Here is a 22,686-nt window from a genome sequence, read left to right on the forward strand (position 1 = left end):
TAATGATATAAAAGGAAGTGAACTGGACGATTACTTTAAGATGGATGTCTATATTCATATACAATAGTACCTTGCAGTGTCTAGTACCCTGAAAATATGTAGTCAGCCATTAAACAAGTCTTCTACTGAACAAAGAGTAATAGAATGTCCAGTGTATCAGTGGAGATAAATTTAAACCTTTCCGATATAGGAAGAACGTAGAGCTTAAAACTAGAATACAGTAAGATAGAATATTGTAATTTACAAAGACCTTTGTACAAAGCTAGCAAATTGTCTTGTACGTGCAGCTGAAAGTGGGATATAGACTTGGTGAACAGATGTACTACAATAGGTAGAATTAAATAACGTAGTACAGTACAATACATACAAGGCCTGGGACTTCACTATGTCACTGACAAGTAAAAGAAAAATGAGGTTTTCGAGGGGGAACAAAACACTTATTAATGAAAATATTTTGTTCAAGGCATCAAGGATTATCAGTTACCACTCATCCGGGAAGCCTGATATTGGTGCCGGAAACTGGGTAAGAAACATAGTAAATATCTCTTCTTCAAGGTCGAATAACAGAGGAACATCTTTGTAAATTATAATTCCTCTAGTAACTTCTGTTCTAGAAAGTTACACATATATGCTTTCTGTGAGAGCTTATCTGAAATCACATTCAGGTCAATTTGTCATCTTACAGTAAGCAATTAATTAATTGGTAAACTTGTACAAAAGTAATATATCCATACATGGATAATGGTATTGTAGTGGATTCCTCTCCTACAAACGCTGTTTGTCGCTGAGTAGCCGACCCAGCAAATTCCCCAGTGTATGCCTCGTGGTCTAGGTTAACCAGCGCCGCCTTACATGACGGAGGTCAACTATTAAGCCACGCCTACCTCCGCTATATAAGACCTGACCTCGTGGTGACCTAGCTCTTTCTACCTACACCAACTAGCAAGCAACACCTGCCTGGCGGCCCTCGCTCCCGCCGGCGAGCATGGCGACCCACAAGCTGGTCCTCCTCTGAGCACCCTCACCAACCAGCTGTCTCTACTCAACGCTTGTAACCAGGCTGCCTTCCCAGCACCAAGCTGCACTGTACGTCCAATACAATATGTATACAGAGAGCACATTGTGAGTTTCCTTTCTCCATCCCATCCTGAGTGTGAACCAACATCTCGTACCCCACAGTATAAATAAGTACAGTAGTCTACTCAAGTAACATATCTTGCTGCTGGCAGTCCATCTGTTTATTCAGCAGAATGTTATTACACTGTTTTGGCCAGTTTTGTCAGGTCTGCACAAATCATGTTCAATATTTAACTGAGTAAAAGCGACAATTTTCTGTACTTAGAGGTGAAGTTTGCAAGTTTTATTAGTTGTATAGTAAATCTATAATGGTCGACCATGGTTCTTAACGTTATACAGTATCTATAATCAACAGCAGGTGAGGGCAGTTGTACAGAGCACATGGCTCACCACAATGTTATCCTCTGCCACGGATCGGCTCGTCACGTCTCTGTTACACACTATTTACGCTCAAGTTTAGGTTACATTAGTTTGGTTCATTTGATGAAAGATACTACAGAGTCTCACTGAATAACACACCTGGGGAAAACCGTCCAGTTTTGGAAAAGTCGGGTGTCGCGATCAACTCCAGCATTACAACACAACCACTTAATTCCATCATTACTACACACACACACACACACACATCAGGGTTGCCAGATGTACGACAAGCTTCACGCCACCTTACGGCCAAAACTTTTTGGATGGGAAGCACAAGGCTATTTTTGCAATCCACACAAAATAAAAGTATCCCCTACAATATCCACTTAAAATGTCGTAATAAAACCAAATTTTCACTTAGAATTGAGAGCCCAATAATTACATAAACATAATATCTATAATCTACAGTGAAGATTTACCTTAATCTGAAATGGTGGTGGAGCATGATAATGGTGGAGAACTTGATAACACTAGTTGGCGTCAGCAAAAACGTCTAGTTCGTCATCGTCCCCTGGTTTGTTATGTTTTCTACCACTGTCGTAGGACCCTTTCCATTTACTAGTGGACATTTTGAAAACTAGCACTCGGAATTTCAGAAAGTAACTCAGATGGCTTTGTAAGCTCTGAAGCTTAACCCATATGCTGGACAGGTTCAGCCTGAACAACTCAAATATGAGAACCAACAACTAAGGTAGTAACGAGAAAGATCAGTCAGCTCAGTAGGTCACGTAAACATGTGAAGAGGCGAGGTCACGGATTAGGTGAGGTCACCGAGCCAGCATGTTCATTGTCAAATTTGAAAATCTGCTAGACTTTTCTTCAAAATCCACTAGATGAGGAATTAATACGTGTTTTTACAAAATACGGCCAAATAATTTGGCCGTGACCATCCGTTTTTTCACGGCCGGCGAAGTTTTTTTTACGGCCTAATTAGAGAAATTTGGCCGTGGAAACGGCCATCTGGCAACCCTGACACACACACACACACACATATATATATATATATATATATATATATATATATATATATATATATATATATATATATATATATATATATATATATATATATATATATATATATATATATATATATATATATATATTATATATAATCCTATATTGCCTCTCCTTCTCTGGGTATACAGAAGACGACATACTGTAATCAATATTAAGAACAAAAGAAACAATGAAAGTTTAGTTTTACGGAGACTTTTACTCTGATAGACTATTTCATTATATATTGTTTCAAAAAGGAAATAAGACTGAGTAGGTGTACGTTCTGTTAATGCTGAACTATAATGGTGGGGGAGTGGAAATACTATTAGGTCGACGAATTAAAAACGTCCTTTTGTTTTGATAGGAGAGGTGAGAGTAATATGAAGGACCACTGTCTATCATTGAGCAGTATTCAAATGGCTCCAAGATTATTTTCCCCGGTGTACAGACTACTGCAAGGTTTGGTTTGGGTGATCGTGCTGCAGCGCCACGTTTTTGACCCGTACCCTTCACCATTATTGTCTATCTCAGTGAACCATCGCTCGCAGTAGAGGAGAAAGCGAGGAAGGGAGAGAGAAATTGAACGTTATATAGAGAGAAAGAGGAGAAAATGGACGTTATATTTAAAGAAGATATTAAGATAGTCCCATAGTAATAGTAATTTATTCTAATTTATACACTTTACAATATTAGAAGATATGTTTAATGTTTCAGTCACAGAATGACCATTACCTTGCAAATTTCATGTTTCTTAAAGACGGTGCACATTAAACATACCTCTGCATTTAATTGTAATCGTTTGTTTTGCAATCATTCAAATACACTCTTTTGCTAAGTAATGTTTGTAGGAAATCATTTCCACTAGGTGACGCAGAGGAGCTTATATTAAACTATCAGGCGCTGACACACCCGACTTCCTTTTTCCTAATCGTACATCCGCCTTGTTTATCCTGGGGAAACCACACCTAGTATTTTTCTTATAATGTGATATAGTAGCCCATTGCCCAACGATCTTTGTGCACACACCAGAGAGGAAACTTCTCTCGGTCAATATCTCTTTTCTCTCCTCACCACCACCAACCAAAAAAAAAGGAAGAGTATTGATTATCATGCGGATATATTTTGGCCTTAACCCCCAATGAGAAGAATCCGGAACCCGCTTCTATATAGTTGGTACAATTAGCTATTACCTTATTTATTCTATAAGCCTGCTAGCTACGTTTCGATCAAGTAAGGAGGCGCAGAGAGAAGCCATTAGGTGAGTTTTATGGTCACAGTAGAGTATATATATGGCAAGATTCATGGGTTAAATATTTTTATTGGAAAATTTACCCCAAAACTTATACATGGATTCTGTCGTCTTCAAAACTCTCCGCCCTACCTACCTACCCTCCCCCCCTATAGTCCTACTACCGCCGGTGAGGAGGGTGGTGGTGAAGACTCATTAGTGGTCTGTGATAGTAAAGTGTAAATGACATGATTATAATGACAGATCACACAGTTTTATTTTACTAATTGCAAATCAGATGAAGTGACAAATATTGTACACTACATCAATTCGAAGAAAATGAAGAATAATACGGATGTGGGAAAAGTTGAGCGTTACAATTGCCTGACAAAGTGCGAAAATTACTGACGCTGGCCTCCACTTGACTAGCCCAGGAGAATCAAGGTTACTCATAACATTACAGTAAATAATATTCCGGTAGACCACGATAGAATATCAAACACTAATTAAAAGAAAAATGTCATTATCGAGAAGCACACAAAGGAAACAGAACCTTTATGTATTCAGCAAGGTCTGTACCTGTATTATTATTATGTCCGGGGAGCATCCGGAAGGCTTACTTTAGGCTTGAAGATACTGCAAAAATCCGTGAGAGTTGGCATGTTGGTATTATAGTACTAAACGTATGCCATCAAACACGAGAGAATGGTAACGAGAAAACATATTATGGCGGGTAGACTCTCGTTAATACCAGATACATGAAATTACGCAAGTTAATTTTATTTTCCTCGAAGAATTAAGTTTAAATTAATTTTCAGACATAATTTGAAATAAAAATCTGGTGTCTAGTATTTTTTAACTGCATATATGAGGAATTTAATAGTGAAGAGAGAAAAGTAAGTTTGTATGCAGTTGGCAACAATGTGGGAAGGGTTTGTTTACATCAGTCAGTGTAGTGTCAGGCCGAGTCCTCCCGCTCTGTCTCCTTTACTCCCTTAGTTGTGGCTTCTTCCCTGTGAGGACTGTTCATTGATACCTTTTCTTCTCTTCAGCCTTGAGGAGGAGTTGTTAAAGGTATTATTTTTTGACCAAGAGAGGGGAGCTAAGGCGTAGTAATGTCGTGGCTTTAGAAGTTGTGGAACGGAAATTAGAAGAATGGTGATGTTGGAAGGAAATATTTAGGAACTTTTTCATTTGATTAAGAACTATTAGTATGGTTGTGAGTGGTAATATTTAAGGTAATATCTCTAATTTTCGAATTTTCCTTTGAACTCTTCAATATGGATAAATTTACAGTTTCGTGACGCCCACTGCATTGTTGTATTGTTTTAGGTTTCCTGTTTTGGGTATATGTAAAAAAAAGTCAGTTTTTATATTTAAATATTTCATAAGGACTTTTAGTTGTTTTTTTTTTGGTTGTGTGTTATTTATGTGTCTTTATTTAGTCCCACAACTCCTGTGGCTCTAGAGTGATCCAGATCAACTCCCCTGAAGTAAGGAGGGGTTGAAGGTGGAACACATTTATATGAGGTATAGAGTGACTGAACATTTAAAGAAACTTCACCTAGTTTTGGTGTAACAGAAAATTCCTAATTGTGAATATATGTAACAAGTGTCAGTAACAAATTTCTTGATTTTGAGAAATCCAAGCCACCTTATGTCAGTAGCCTAATATGGTAAAGGTGTAGTAGGGGCTATACAGTACAGTACTTGTTTAATGAAATTTTCTTTGACTGGATATTCTTGTTACTCTTTATACAGTACGGTATTAAAAACAATTGGCACATAAATTGTAGTAATAGGAACAAGGGTCCGGGTTAACCAACAACGTTAGAAATTTTTCTTTAATAGACACCATCTTTCTTAACTGGACTGTAGTTTCTTAGATGATATTTTTTAAGAAAACAAATTATGGTTTGTTATCCCTTGTTTAAGGGTTAGTTTATATTGCCTTTACAACCTATTATGTACAGCATCTTATATATATTAAAACAAATATTTATTTCCAGATTAGACGAATGTGATGGGTGATGTTAGTGAGGATGATCTTGAGGTTATACGAAGTATACTTGTGGAAGTGCAACTCGCTCAGTTTTTTACACGGATACGTGATGACCTACAGGTAAACTGAATTTCTGTTAGCTGTGAGTTGTTTGGCCAACACCAGAGTGTAGTTTAGGCTGCTTAACAATGGTTAATCATATGTTTTAATCCACACATCTACCTCCTCTCATATGTTTCTTTTATAGTCCTTGACCCATGTGTATACTGTACCCTCTGAGGAAATTATTCATTCACATTTCACATGCTATTTCTTTTTGCAAGCACAAGGTGACTGCTGTGTTATGTGATAACCACAGCATCATTTAGGAATCTTCAATTGACTGTCTTAAGATTACAGGACTATTCATATACCGTCCTGTACAATATGTTCATTTTTTAACCTTTTTGAAATACTGACACAATTCCTTGAATGCAACATTGTGTACTGCACTGTACATGGCAATATAAGAAATTTGCACATATCTGAAAATCATGAATTGAAAATTTATACAAGACTTACTTTGAGCAATGAGAAACCTTGGTACTGTATTAATTATATGATAGAAATCTTGTTAATAATGTTTATTTTGAAATTGTATAAAAACATCAACAAAATTCAGGTGCAGCAAGCACTATCCTGTGACCAGAGTAATTGGGTCGTTTACACTGTTAGGTGCCAACAGAGCATCAGAGGGTGAGAAGGTGCTCCTTTCAAACTCAGAGATCATGGCTGAATAAGGGAGTCAGACCAGAAATTTTATCTACTGCTATGGACTCAAATCTACTAAGCCCTCAAGTGGCATAAAAGCGTATCTCAACAATAATAAAAAAGGCAACTACAGGGTTAATCATTTGACTAAACTACCGTATAATACTAAACATAAACTTCATCATGTTACAGTTTAATGAGATGTTACATACATTACTGTAAGTTAACTTGATCATAGTTGCAATAAAACTAATTTGTGGAAGAAATGATAGTAATTTGTCTTCAAATTTGTTTTGTGGGCCGTATTAGTGTTTGCCTTCGACTATAACCCTATTACATTAGCACCTTGTACCTCTACGTCGATTAACTTCACAACATTGTTGTTTGTCGTCTGGTTTATCATTGGTCACAAACAAAACTGTAGCTTCTTGGTTTGTGAAGACATTTATATAGAATTGTAATTTGAGAATATTTATAGTAACTTAACTATTTTTTTTTCTTTTAAAGGTGACAAAGCTAAGTCATTTTGAATATGTTCATACCGAAGACTTGGAACGCATTGGCCTTGGGAAACCTGCGGCCCGGCGTTTATTGGAAAGCGTCAAGAAGAAAAGATCGGCAGCATGGAGACGAAACCTGGTGTCCAAGATATTGTCAACTGGCAGCTCTACCTTAAGTAAAAATAAATCATTGCCTGTAGTCGATGAATCACAAATGTCATCTTTGACATGCCTAATTCAAGAAAAGGTAAGCGATGGTAGGACTGTAATGATTACTATAACATCTTGAGAAATACTGTATGTTGTTTGAATTTTAAAAGCACTAAGGAAATCTTTCTGTATTTAAATGAATAATAATTTGCTTCTGGACAGGATCTTGTTCAAGGTCGCAAGTTGGGTGATGGTAGCTTTGGCGTTGTCCGTAGTGGTGAGTGGACTACTTCGAGTGGTCAGGTGAAGGAGGTATGTAGTTGTTTGTGCTTCTTGTTTAATGTAATGCAAAGAAGTTTTGTGTTGTTAGGATTGTCATTGACTCTTTAAATGAAATCAGGTTACATATGGCCGAGTAACAAAGTTTTTACATGAGAAAATTTTATCTGTATTTATCGTTATCTTTCAGGTAGCTGTAAAAATATTGAAACAGGATGTAATTAATGTTCCTGGTGCACTTGATGACTTCATCCGGGAGGTCCAAGCTATGCACCAACTTTCCCATCCTAACCTGATACAGTAAGATAATGGAGGTGGTTGTGTGATGCTGTTTCCTATTCATTTCTGTGGATGTTTGTATTTGTGTGAAATGAGGAAAATTATTAAACTTTTGACATGCTTTTCAGTGCTACTATAGTGTGTAGTCTACAAAGGTATCTTTCGTCTAACCTATCCCTTACCTAACCAGACATAACCTAACCCTTATCTAGCCGGATGTAACCTAACCTAACCTAATGTGGTACTCAAGACCATGTAGAAGTTCCTGCTTTCATTTGGTACTCTCAAAACTTAAGGATTAAATCTGCATTCAAATTTTTTATGCCAATTTTGTCCGGGTATTTGTTATGAAGAAAGGATTTGTGCATTTCCTTAACCATGGGTGACGGGAATGAATTTATTACTCTCAATTCTAATATTCAGGTATTGTCAACAGGTTGTTTGGCATTGTTCTTTGTAACCCTTTGATGATGGTAACTGAGCTGGCTCCCCTCGGGTCCCTGTTGGATCATCTTCATAAACAACTCAACCAAGTATCTGTTACGTGTAAGTAATTAATTAGCTCCTTCTTTGTTCCTTATTAGTACAATGAAACCTAGGTATTGGTGTTATTCAGTTTTATCATTTTTGTAATTTTTTTCAGCTCTGTGCGATTATTCTGTACAAATAGCGAATGGAATGAAGTACTTGGAGAGTCGGCGCTTCATTCATCGTGACCTTGCTGCCAGAAATGTGCTAATGGCATCTGTAGATAAGGTGAGTTGAATTATAACTTCTTCATCTATGAAAGGTTAAATGAAATACTGTTTTGTAATTTTGTACTGCACTCATTAATGATACTTAAGTGTAAATCTCTAAAGGATATTTTCATTACAAGTGGATGATAATATTAGATGATTCCAGTATATGTGCTTGGTAGTAGGACCATGGTTTATATTGAGCCATATCAATTTAGCTGGTTAGTATAGCTAGCTGGCTGCTCAAATGCTGTATATAAAAAGTTTTAACTGTATAATATAAACTATCTGTCAAGCATGTCTATCCTACTCTCCCTCGTGCCATATAAGTGTATTAATGTAATATTCATGCTGTTGAATCTTTCCCTAGCTGAAGATTGGTGACTTTGGTCTTATGCGGGCATTACCCCAACAAGAGGACTGTTATGTGATGACGGAACAGAAGAAAGTACCTTTTCCTTGGTGTGCTCCAGAATCTCTCAAATCCAAGCAATTCTCACATGCTTCAGGTTAGTGTATTGACCAAACCTACAATTTACAACAGAGAGATCAACATATTGCATTTGTTTTTTCATAAACATCTTGGTAAATTAGAATGTTACTACTGTATTGTTCGCAGATGTGTGGATGTACGGAGTGACAATGTGGGAAACGTTTACTTTTGGAGAGGATCCGTGGGTTGGGTTGAATGGACAGCAAATATTAAAGAAAATTGACCAAGAAGGAGAACGCCTTACTTGCCCACCTGCCTGTCCCAGTGATATGTATGACCTTCTGCTGCAGGTGAGGATAAGAGTACAGTACTTTATAGCCAGTAAATTGTAAGATCTAAATACTTTGTGATACATTTTGGCACCTTATGACACATTTTAATACTGTATCTTGTGACACATCAAACCATACGACATATTGTGAGTGACACCTTCCGACACATTGCCTGTATGGTAAATCAACTTCTCTGTATACAATTTACGAACATAAACATAAAAGTTACCAGAAATTGTTTATAAGAGGCCAGCTTATGTTGATTATTTTTTTTTCTTATTACATTACGTTCCTGACTGGTAATAACAACAAATATAAAACAGCTTTACATTTTTTTCAGTGTTGGTCTCATGAGCCAGGTGAGCGACCAACTTTCACCCAGATATACGAGCGTGTGGCGGCCATAATGCCTCACGTTATGAGGGCTTTGCAGATGTGGGATGAAGAAGGAAGACTAAAGGTGGAAGTGGATGACCTTTTAGTGGTTATTGATGGCAGGTGAGGTATAACACATGATGATCACTTTCCAAAGTTCATTGTTCTTTAGCTTGTGTCATCCTGAACTTGGAATCCTTTCATACCCAAAAGGTTTAAAATAATCTTCCACAAAAGTACCATACTTGCCTCTGGGTCATGTTCTTGAATACATTGATCCAGGGGCCTTTCCTCTTTCCAAAGGATGTGAACCTTTGATTTTATCAGCTTCAGTTTAGAGGAATGTTTCATGGTGGCAGTACAAACAGGCAGTGGCATAGATTTTGAGCACTTTAAACAGAGATTGATAATATTTTCTTACTTGTTTATTAGCATTGTCTTTACATCATTTTGTGAACTTGAATATACAAATGGAAGACATTCAGTTCTGTCAAAACCTTGTCTTGGTCTTGCAAATGGTGTGAAATGCTTTGACAGCTTCAGTTTGTACTTCACCTCAGTTTGACGAGACTGTGAGGCGTTGTAGGGAGTTCAGAACTGTGCCTCAAGGACTTTTCACTTTCCTTTTGAATCTTCTTTGTATTTCTTGTGTAATCATGTCCAATAAGGTAAAATGCACCTTACTATGATCATACTCTGCCAAAGTTTACAAAGAATGGTCCTCTGTTGCTGATGTGGAGTTGTAGTTGTTTTGTTGGCATTTTCAAAAACCACCTTAAACTTTTCTTCTGTCCTTGATATTCTCAGTCTTTTCAGCATTATATCCAGAAGCTTGAAGGACGGCGAGGTCAAGGTCTTGATTTTGTATATTTTCCACTAGACAGAATGTAAGGGAGATGATTTATCCATCTTTTGCAGTCCTGAAAACTATTGGTGGAAGGCTCAGAACCAGAGGACCTTTCAGATTGGAGACTTCCCACGCTGCATTGTTGATCCTCAGAGACGATTGGCTAACCAAGACATAAGCCAACCTCTCCAGAACTCTTTTATTCATACAGGTATTAAAGGAATTGCATAAGTTTCAGTCATTACTTGCCAATAAAGAATGTTCTGAATAAGAATTTGTTTTAGCCTTTTATGTACCGACTGTACTGTATGGATTTATGCTTCAATGCTTCAATTTTACCTTGTTCTTTTATTGTTACTTCTAGGTCATGGAGGAATACGAGGAAAAACTTGGGGCAGTCCAGCCTTTATTGATGATATGTACCTCAGGAACCCAATGGAACCTCCAGATAAACTTGGAAAACCTATGTCACCTCGCAGAGTCAGTAAGTAGAGTGGCCAATGTATTCCTTTAAACTTATACGTATCTTAGAAATGAGCATTACATGTACACCGGTAGAGGCAAACTTGTGACACTTATTTTACTTAAGCTTCATGTTCAGCTATTTGTTAGAGCATTCACGTGTAATTATTAAATTTTGAGGAACACTTTTTTGATTATTGATATTATAAGTGCAGAGATGTTTTTCTTGCTCATAAAAAATTGCTGAACTTATATTAGTGGTACAGTATTATAAACACGTAATAAAATAATTTATATACCTTGAACAATGCCTTAACCCTGAAAAATATTAGAAGTTACCGGTATTGTAATTCCTTTTCAATGAAAATCTTTGAGCATGTTTCATTATGACAAAATGACAATGCACTACCAAATTGTAATCAGTCATTACTGTTTTCTGGAGTAACTAAACTAATGTACTGTACATATATTTAATTTATTACAGAGCACCAGTCACTGCGCCTAAAACAAGGTCAGCGACGACAGTTTAACTACAACCGGTTAGTAAATGAAAAGTGGCCAGATGATTTGCCTCGCTCTCACACTCTTCAAGCTCAGAAAAAAACACCGCATGGAAGGTTAGTGTTGTGGAGGAACTTTAACCCTTAAAGGAAATGGTTGTTTGACTTACTGTTTCATTTGCATAACCATAAAATTTGAATAAAAGAAAATTTCTTTTTTTCCTGTACTGTATAAGAGCTTGTCTTTTTTCTTAAATATTGATTTATTTTCTCTAAGTACTTTTAAGGAATTATTGCACTTTAAGTTAAATATCCTATTGTAATCAAGTGATATAATTTTTTGTTGTGCTTTAAATAACCAATAGAATATTTTAAACCGTGAAAGTTACATATAAAGGAGCTGCTTAGAGACTTTTTTGGTGATACTGCACCAGCAAAACTGAGTAGATTGTATGGATACTGATATACTGTATTATATTCTGTCAAATGAATTTTTATCTACAGAGATGAAGTCTTGATAGATCTGTCAGAAGCTGGACGGCAGAGATCCCACTCTGTTACAGATCTCAGAGGCAGTGGCTCATCGGGTGTCACTAATCAGTTAAGGGGCAGTGCCTCTTCCCTAATTGACCTACCAGTGCCAACCACTACTCCAGTGTATGGAAACATCACTCCTGGTAAGTTCTGACTTTCCACGACTGTCATAGCATAATCTAACAGCTCTAGATCCCTGTGTTTCCACGTTCAAGTACATCACCTTTTCTCTTGTAAATATTCACACTCACGCTCTTCAGCTAGTTAACTGAAACAGTTTACTCCACCAATAATCACAGCTAATTCACACAAATGTGGAAAATTACTGTTAAATAGTGGTAATGCTGATGACAGGTCATTCAGCATGTGACCTATGAGATTATCTGAAGATTATCAAGAAAAATTCCAGTATTTACAAGCCCAAACTTTAACCTCACCACATTTTTTCTATGGTACACTACTGATAATTCCCTTTCTTACTTATATATTACTTGTAGGCGTTAGCAAAACTTTACTTGCTTGTTAGCTGAATGAACATGAAATAGTATATTACAAAGTACTTAAGATAATTCTAACTGAGTATTCAGCACTAGCTTGTGTGAATATACGATGACTTTAGGATTTGAAAAACCATGGCAGGAAGATTTAAGGTATATTGCAAAAATTAATTGAGTCTGGTGTAAAGCCTTGATATTTATGAGTCATTTATGAAATATGTGTACAGGGAGACTATACAGAAATGATCTCTTCACAGGAGTTGATGATCAAGGTGGTCATCCAACATATGAGAATGTAAGCAGTGCCTCACATGCTGTTGCCATGGGAGTGGCCCAGCAACCTCTCAGAGTACCTCTCCGTCCCTGCCCAAGCCCACCCATCCACCATTTACAAAAGAAACAACAGACACAAACTCAGATTCATAACCAAACAAATGTTCAGCCTCTGAATAAAGTCCAGAATTGTGAGAATCACCAACCAGACCAAGAGCATCATCGACAAGCACCACCCATACCTACTGTATATTCTAACTCTTTTTGTGACTCGTACGATGATTTTGACGATGACTCTGATGAATGGGATGATGATTTTACAAGTGTGGGAGAAGACTCGTACTCGGCAGAGACCAATACGATAGTGGAAGCTGATGATCAGAGTGCAAGTGGTGCAGTCCAGTACAGCAGTGATATAAATAGTGGAAATAATGATCTAGCTGTTAATGAAGTTAATACTAGCAGTCATCATTATTCTAGGACAAATGAAGCTTCTGACCCATTTGATACATCTCATGTCAGATGCTATGATGAGCCTCCCGTAGAGTTTCCAGATAATAGTTCAAACCTTGACAGAACTCTTTGCCAAGGTTCATTAGGAAGTTCATCATCTGTTAGTCCCAAGGTGAACTTTCCCACAAGTATTTTTTCATTATCAGCTAATCAATCAAACTCAGAAACATGTAATTCTTCCCCAGTGAACAGTTTAGTGTTTAGTTCCCCAGGAACAAGGGTCACATCAGGTGAATCCTCTCTCATAATCAGTTCACACAGTGGTACCTCAAGAACTCCAACATCTGTGGCAGTTTCTCCAAATATAAATTCTTTGCGTGATTCAGTTGTGACTGGAGCGTCTCACAGCTCACAATCTGTAAAATCAATCCATAATTATTTCCAAAGTAGCCCCACTGTACAGTCAAGCAACATGGCTGTATCAACACAGGCCTTTCCTTTAATAAATAATAATTTAAATGTATCAGGGTCACACCCTACTCACGGTGCTCATGAAAACAGTGATGTGACGGATATAAATGCACAAATAAGCAGCATGTGGATCAGCTCCATTTCCCAATCGCCAAACTCAAATTTGTTACTACCCATCTCTACACCACAGGCAAGACCAACACCAAGGACAGGACAAGACCATACACCCACGTCAATGGTGTCTTCACCTTCCTCTTCGTGGCCTAATAAACAATTGGTGCATAAAAATCAGGGTAGACAGGTGGCAATTCTTCATCCTACTGTTTCAAGAGAATCTATGCTACAACCTGCTCAGATGTCATCCATAGTGTCTTCAATACCAACTCACAGTCCTCAGCTTGCCTTGCCAGCACCGCTGACTCCAACTACTGCTGCACTACCAAGATTAGATCCAGCTTTCATTGCCGAATTGGAAAAATCCCTTGGAAAAGACCAAGTGTCAGCAAACATCTTTACTGATAAAGACAAAAAAATTGATAATTCTTCAAGAAATTCATTTTCGCCTAGAGTTGCAGCACCTTGCCAAGGTGATCGACATTTTGGGGCTCAGAATATCCAATTGCCAGCTCTTCCACCTCCACAGCAAACAATTGGCTCAAGACAAACAAATTTAGGTGTTGCAACCATACCTATGAGTGAAAGCCAGAGTAATCTTAGACCAGATACCAGGGTTCAGCAGGTAGAACCAAGTAGCAACAATAGTGCCTTCTCAGACTTGGATGTTCTTACCTCATCAAAAACTTTAGGTGTGCTGCCTCAACAAATAGTAGATACCGGTCAGTTCTTCCCAAAAACTGCTCATGTGCGACCCTTCATGCAACACCCCCCAACCACAACAACCAGCATGAGAGGTATGCCTGCAAGGAGCCTGGGGAACCTTTCTCAGAATCAACGCCCTACAGGAAGCATATTCCAGCAGAGCAGGATCATTTCTACATCAGCAGTACACACATTAGCTTCTAGTATGCCTCAAAGTGATGTTAGAAATACTCATGAGGAGAGATGGTCAAGCCAGTTTGAGGGTATGAGAGGCACTACTACAGCCTCCAGCATGACTGGTGTTTCTCCAGGATTCCAGATGAGTTACAGATGGCAACAACCACAACAGCAAGTACAGATGAGTCAGAAGAGCATGACAACATCTGTCTCAGCTTCTGCGCTTCCGTGGGTCGAACAGCAACAGCAAAGTCACTATCAAGGTTACAATCAACACCACCAAGATGGACCTGCACCTCAGAGCTCTGTATTACAGCCAACAGTTGTTCTTAGTCCACAGTTGACTGTTAACTATAATCAGGTTAGTGATGTGTAATATGATCTATTTAGTCTTTTCAAACCGAGTTTACTGTACCAGAATCTCACTCGTTCATTGATCAATTATTTTACCTATAATTCAGCCTGTGTTGAGTTCACCTTAAAATGGAGTACTGTACAGTCATTTGCCAACAGATAAAAAAATAAATAAAATGCAAATACTGGTAAAAACATTTAACAAAAGAAACATGCTCAGTGGGTGAGAACCATTTGTTAAGGTGTGTCATGATGTCTTTAAGGATATTTTTGTGGCTGAGTGATGTGGGAATTAATTGCAGGGAGTGTTTTGGGTTCATGTACGGTAAACCCAAAGTTGATCCATCTTAAAACTGGTCTTTAAGTACACAAGTAAGTTAGTACTGTACTGTAAATACAATAGGCCATCAAAAATTCAAAGTTACAAGATAAAACCCGCTTTCTTTTTCTAAATTGGGACCCCGTACACAAGTGATTAATCATCTGCACAGTATAGTTAATTTTCCTACATTTGGAGATCCTTGGCAAGTTTTCCCCACCATTAGTCTGAACATTGATGTGTAATTACTGAATAGAAATAACTGATTACCTTTGATTGCCTTAGTATCCTCGCTACATCCTATCGAGGAAAAAAGGATTATTGCTGTGATTTTTATCCTCTTTCCAATAAATATAATCGTCCACTATTCATCTGTTTATTATACACTGGAAGATTAAGAGGAAGGAAAATGTTGGTGAGAGATATTTATTTATTTTTTATTTTTTTTTACTCCTTCAACATATGATGTGGGATGGCTAGAATCAATAATAAACACACGCAAACATTCAGATGCTTCCTTTATGTGCTTTCATGCTTTTATTCTTTTTGATGTAATAGACGTATTGCCATGGTACTCCCCTTCCATAACACGACCCCCAAAATACCCATCTCGCTTATCTCTGTCACTTCACATGAATTGACATACAGGTGTTGCTATAAAAAGTATGATACTGCACTTTGGTGAAAGTATATCCACCCCTGATAATACAAGAGATTGCGTTAAATCTTATTTTAGTATTTCAGATGATGAGGGTAATAAAGCTGTTTTTATATTGATTTAAATGCACATACCCAGTGTATATGAAGACTATGAAGTACTGTATACTGTACTAGTTTTCATGAATGTACTTATCATGTTTATTTCTTGAGTGATTGTATAGTGAGAAAGGAAATTTAATAGCATAATTTTCAATACGTTAATGCTCAATATAAAATCAATATTTGACCTTTAAATGTAAAATACTGGCAAAACACTTGTGAAGTTCAAATAAGTTGTATAAAATCATAGTCTAGGAAAAAATAACTTGTCATTAATGGACAAATTCGTGTTACATGAAGTGAATAACCCAATTAACTTTCAGCTAGGTAACAAGGTGCTTTTTATTATTTACCGTACCTACTAAAAGCCTGCATGATTGCCCTGCATCCTACAGTACTTGCTTACATCTTACTGTGTTATATCTTCTTGCATCTTACTTGTTTCCAATGTGAGGCTTGGCTTGCAGATGGTGTGTGGTGGTGGGAGGAGCAGTAGTGGGGGTGTTGGTGCCAGTGGGGGAGAGGCTCTGGTTTGCCGTGTGGCTGCTGTGGTACCAGGGACTTCCGAGGCTGCTGCCCGCCAGGCACTTCATGTAGCCAGTGGTGATTACCAGGGTGCTGTACGCTTCTTAAAAATTGAGAAGCTTTACAGGTCAGATTGACAGCTTAGGTTAACCATCCAAAGCTTATATTGATAATAGTTTGTAGTCTAGTTGGGTAGTCTTGAAGGTTGATTTTGTGATTTAAGTTTTATAATGAGTGCAGACATGTACATGCATGGAACTTTTTCACTTTGCATGTAGATTCTTTACTTTGCCTGCATCCTATGTATGTAGGTGATCCATCAGTGAAGATTCTCCTTCGTGTTGGTTACAGCACTTACTAGTACAGTACAGAAGTTTAGTTCTCTCACTGATTCCTGGAGTTGTCTTCTCAGATTTTAAAATGAAATTAAACCTTTATTTAACTGAGTAAATACAAGTTCAGTAATTCTCATTTATAGCAAGAGTTCCATTCCTGAAAACCTTTTGCTATGTACAAAATTGGGATATGTATTTCTGGGAAGGAATTTTTGGGGTCAAAATTTTCATACAGAAGGAGTTAAAATTAAAAACAGTCTTTTATCCACCCCAAATCCTTGGATTTCAATTTCTGTTCACTGAACTTTCATTAATTCAGAATTTCTGCTAATTCAGTACTTTTTTGGCACTGCCAAAATTCCAAGTTTAAATTAAGATTGGGTGACTGGCAGCTAGGGAAGCACATGCAATGGTTTGGCATCTCACAGACAAAGCCCATTCTTCCCTCAGTGCATTCTTGTATATGCTTTCACCTTTTGTTACCAATATGGCTTTGAAAAACCCAAGGGCTTCTGTTGCCAAGAAAGGCTGTTGAAAACGTGTAGCTAAGTTCAGAGGGAAATAAAAAGAGCTTTTCTATAGCTATGAAGTTCACAGTTTGGCATCATAACAAAATGGGCATGGAAATTAAAAAAATACAGGGTACAGTAATTCGACAATGTCAATACAGGTATTTCTGCATTGCCAAAGAGCCCCTAGAGAGTTGAAGTAATGAGGGTCTAAAGTATTAGGGGGAGTGTCTGTTGTCTCTCTTTGTCCTTTTAGAGGCCAACTCAGACTCTGCTTCAAGGGCCTTCTCTTCCACAGGTGTGATGCTTCCTCAGCTGATGAACTGTATTTAATTTTGTAGTACTGCCTTGTGCATCTTAATTCTCTTAGGATTTTTTTTTCTTGTTATTCTTCTTCATCTGTCAACTCATCCCTACTTCAGTTACAGAAATTCAGTATAGGTACCGGTACTTCAGAATATTTCCTATTTCATGTTTGGCTCTTCATATTCTAGCCATGTCTTTTACTAAACTTCTCTCCAAAATTACCATGACAGATATTCTCTTATCATTGTAACCTTAAACTAATCACCAATGTCTTCCTTCAGGCAACACTACACCTTATCTTCGACTATTTGTTGTTAATGTACACTCTATGAAGATGTAAATTTTAGTACAGTACTGTATTACATGTTTTTCGGCTATATTTGTATAACTGGATGTTCCTGCTTCAGGTTGGGCATGGCAAGCAAAGACGAATGTGAGAACATCTTGGAGGCCAATAGTTGGGAGCTGGAGCGGTCAGCATCAGCTCTTCTTGATAAATATGCTTAGGTGGAATTCCTAGGAACATGTGGCATTCTATATATTACTTGGGTATTATTTCCCAACAAAAACTACATATGGAAAGGACACAGAACCTATATGGAAGAAAGTTGTTATATTATTGAGGACTTCCACATCCGAACAAAAATTACAGTATCATCTTCATAAAATCCAAGTAACTAATGGACACACGTTATACATGAATATTCCATGAGGTAAGTTTCTTAATTTACTGTAATCTTATTTGTATTGAAATGTTAATATGGGAAACCTGTCCTTTTGGATGATGTGCTATGCTTGAGTCTCTTGCTTTTAGTTTGTAGGACTTGTTCATTGTTTCATTCATGAACATTACAGTACTTCAAGTTTTCAATTTATGCCAGTGATAATGTGTTACTTTTTTTTTATATATGTTGGAAGCCCATATTGACAGTTTTGAGGATGTGTTTAAAATTTCATTAGTGTTAAGTTGAGAAGACAAGTACAGTAGTACCATATTTTTGCTCACCTTGGGGGATTTATTCAGGAAGGGTTTAGAACTCTTTTTTTTGTTTCTTGGGAACATTGAAAATCAAGTGAAATGCTTTAACTCTCTTAATATGTTTGAGATTAGTTACCATAAGTTTCAGGATTGGTGTTTCTATAAAGGAAAACTCTCTGTCTATAATACTGTACATGGGATAAAGGAGAGCAGGCAGGTATGATTTGACATATACTGTATTTCATTCCTATAACTGCAGTTAATGTGAAGGCAAAACAAGTGATCTGATTATTGTGTTCGTTTTGATACATTAATACTACTTAAACTAGAAAAGTATTGCTTAAACTACCGAACAAAAAACTGGACATGAAATGGTGCATCTAGTTTTCTATAATCAGAGCCTTGAAATTTACCTTAGAATATTAAGTGTACTCTACATATGTTTTTCAATTTGTCTGATTATTTTAAGCTTTACTTCTCAGTTTAAGTGGTATTAGTTTTATGTAGGTTCACAAGGTTATACATCGGTGGGTGACTAGTCGTGAAGCATGAGGCTGTGGAAAGCTAAGCAGTGGCAGAGCTGTGGTGAGCTACAGTCTGGGTAAAGGTCTGTTAGTTTTGTTTAAATATATACATACAAGTAACATCTTGAATCCTCATTTTATATATATATATATATATATTTTTTAATGTTGCACATTTAGTTGTAATATGTAAGAATTCATATATTTTGCTATTTAGTAATTGGTAGTTGTACTTCTGTGATTATTGGAGGATATCCAGATTGTTGCAAGTGAACTGTAAATCATTTGTTGAGCTCACACTGCACTTGGCAGTGGAAACTATACTGTTCATAGAGAATGTGAATGGTATGACTACATATATTATCCTATTTATGATCATACATATGTACATATATGTTCATGCCTAATTTTAAAGGAGGAGGAACTTAAGTAAATGAATCTCAATGTCAATTTATGGAGGTGTAATTCACATAATACTCATTATCCCCATTTACTGCATATTAATGTATTTTTATATACAGTATCATAATATCCACTCATACCACTGAGGGTTGAGTGATGGCTAATTCAAAGATAAAGGAAATACTTGGAGAATTCAAACAATGTGCATGTTTTGTGGTACAATAAGGCATTGACATTATTGTAAAGATATATACATTTTTGTCACATGTTATATAATACAGTATTTAAAATCCAGATATTTTTGCTTCCTGTGTAACTGTATGTCTCTCGGTCTGTATCATGGTGCCTTTTCCTGCATTCAAGGCATGACTGTGTGTGCAGAACTTTCAGGCAATGTTAAAGTTCTGGTTGAATTTCCCACTCATGAGTTGAGAATGTACAGTTAAGGATTCACACTACAGGTGTCCCTCGCTATATGAATGAGTTAGGTTCCTGAAAAGCCATTTGTTAAGGGAATTTTCGTATAGTGTATAAAAGATCAAATGGAAAAAAAATGCTTCGGTTCCCCAATAACAAGAAAACCCCCAATATCATACCTCAAAAACATGAAATCGGTTCACAAACAACAAAACACCTACCTAACCAATGATAAATAGTACACAACTACTGTAATTTGCTGCCTAACACATTAAAAACATTAATAAAATACTATTTAGACAAAATATGCAGCTAAAACCACTAGGGAAACACTTAATGAAAGTTTAACACAGCCACCATTTGCATAGATGCTGACTGTATCACATGTGGCAGCCCTCAAGCCTTGCCATAGCAACCCATCCCGGCTGGGGATGCTCCCTCTCCCGACCCTCAGCAATGCTCCTCCTCCCGCTCTCACATGCAAAGAAATGTTTATTCCCTTTGTTTTTGACCTTATGATAGTTTTTTTTTTTTTTTTTGCAAATTATGTAGGATTGTGTGTGCATGGAACTCTGTAAAAAAAAAAAAAAGAAAGAGAAAAAGTGAAGAAAGTTTATCTATCCAAAATTATGAGTTGAATATAACCATGTCAACTCCTACCTCAGCCTGGTAGGGAGAGCGCTAGGGGGTGTGGCCATCCCAGCTGACTCCTGGGGGCACGCTATTTGAATTTTTTCCAGGACCCGAATTTGTACAGGCATGAAAAAGAAGTGGGTAATTTAGGAAATTCGTATTAGCACATTTTTGTTTCTCGACCGTTCGTATAGCAAAGGATACTTGTATTATGAGTTTTCTGTATTTCTTTTTCTAATATGGTACTTTATATACCAGTTCCCATATTTCCATCGGAAACTGAATATGTTTGATAGGATAGAATAGATTTGGATGTCATATATTTAGAGCTTTATACAAAGTGGTTTTGTAACCAGTGAGATTTCCAGCTCTGGTCACTCTTAATGGTCGTATGTCATTCATCGTGCACTCCCTGTGCCTATACCATACATATACCGGTAGAACTATTTGAGATCTTACCGACTGACTTTTACTACCTCACGTGTCTCTCATTTTCATTACTCTATAAGCTCTTTAAAATACTTTCTCTGTCCATCCAGATTTAAGAAGTTTACATCACTTCACATCATAACAAAGCAAAATAAATACTACTGCATACATGGTGATATTTTGATATGACTACTACCGTACTATGAGATTTAATTTATCATATTAAGTATTCTCACCAAATGTATTTTAATAACTTCAAGATTACACACATTGGATTGTCTCATGGATACAACTTTGAGGTATAAAGCTCAACAGATCTTCCATTGATTGTTATGTGCCAGTTGAACACTTTGGTGATCTGATCTTACTCTCATCATCAGAACCCACATTATCCTTCAGGTTTATTCTACCGTTCAATATAATTTTACGCTATATTCTTCCCTGTGCATATTTGCTTATTAACCCTTTAGTTATTCCTATATATGGTACTGTACTCGTATCTTAATGTAAACAATTAGCAGTGTGCATTTTATTTTTTGTCAGAAATGCAGAATACTTAAGAAGATTGAGAATTACTAAGTGGTGTTTGACTTTTTAGAGTAGGGGTAAGACTGTTTCTACTGTACTACCACCTTCCAAATGAAAGAAAAGGTGACATGATACAGATATGATGAAGTAATTAAATGCAAGAGTTAACCAGATAATAAGTATGAAGGGCAAAGGTAAATTTCTCATAGGTCTAGATTTCATACATGATTACTTTTATGTTTGGAAACTATTGCCCAAAATCTGTAGATGATTCTCTTAAAAGATAATTTAAAATAGTCAAAATATAAAGTATTATATAATGATAATTCCAAACATAAACAAAGAAAATCTGTGGTTGTTCCCTATCCCAGCATTTTGAAACACTTGCTTTTCACGTACTGATATATGCCTATGTATCTGTACCAACACCTTACAATTTTACAAGCACAGTAACAAAAAAAAAAAATGTTCATTGTTTGTTGAACAGGGTGAACACCTCATCAACTATATACTATCACATTGACATGCTTTATGTGAAAGATGGAAATTGGCTTTGAATTTGCCCCTCCAAATCTCAAGATATGTAATACCTGTATATTTCTGATGGCTTAATTCCAATCTTGCTCCTTTACAAATAGGGTAAAATAGGTTTACTTCCAGTTACACACAATACTAACTAAAGATTATCTTAAGAAAGGTCAAATTGTTATAGAAAAGGTGCAAGTTTATTCAACATATACTGTAATGGTAATCTGGTTTCATGCATTATATGTACTGTGGTTGAATGTGAATAACATACATTTATTCATTGTCAAATAATGGTGGAATACTGTACTGTACTTCATTGTTAGGACAAGAATTTTGTTTTATTTCTTTTTCAATGAAGCCATGATTAATTGTGGAGTTAAATATTTACAGTACTGTAATAGCAAGTACAGTACTGTACTGCATGGAAAATAAGGGGCTATACATTTTTTTTTTCTGCACAAGAGCCCTGATGTAGGAAAGCCTTACAAAAAATATTATGATCTGATATTAATAAGTGTATTCATTGCAACAGCTTATCATAACTT

General features: G+C 36.7%; 1 protein-coding gene across 2 annotated transcripts; it reads left to right on the forward strand.

Annotated features, from left to right (window-relative positions):
* Positions 1-4,662: 4,662 nt before the first annotated feature.
* On the forward strand, positions 4,663-20,552 carry LOC121864135. 2 transcript variants are annotated; one of them, XM_042363070.1, is made up of 17 exons: positions 4,663-4,798; positions 5,734-5,846; positions 6,984-7,223; positions 7,349-7,438; positions 7,596-7,705; positions 8,121-8,230; positions 8,328-8,440; positions 8,792-8,930; positions 9,041-9,204; positions 9,527-9,684; positions 10,480-10,619; positions 10,773-10,892; positions 11,355-11,487; positions 11,875-12,047; positions 12,659-14,955; positions 16,494-16,678; positions 18,109-20,552. In XM_042363070.1, the coding sequence occupies exons 2-17, from the start codon at positions 5,748-5,750 to the stop codon at positions 18,206-18,208; spliced, it is 4,371 nt and encodes a 1,456-aa protein (XP_042219004.1). In that variant the 5' UTR covers positions 4,663-4,798; positions 5,734-5,747; the 3' UTR covers positions 18,209-20,552. The 2 variants fall into 2 exon arrangements, with proteins under 2 accessions (XP_042219004.1, XP_042219005.1); XM_042363071.1 differs by lacking the exon at positions 16,494-16,678.
* The last annotated feature ends 2,134 nt before the right edge of the window (positions 20,553-22,686 follow it).

The sequence above is a fragment of the Homarus americanus genome, unplaced genomic scaffold, assembly GCF_018991925.1.
Source record: "Homarus americanus isolate GMGI-L3 unplaced genomic scaffold, GMGI_Hamer_2.0 scaffold26351, whole genome shotgun sequence".
Classification (NCBI taxonomy): domain Eukaryota; kingdom Metazoa; phylum Arthropoda; class Malacostraca; order Decapoda; family Nephropidae; genus Homarus; species Homarus americanus.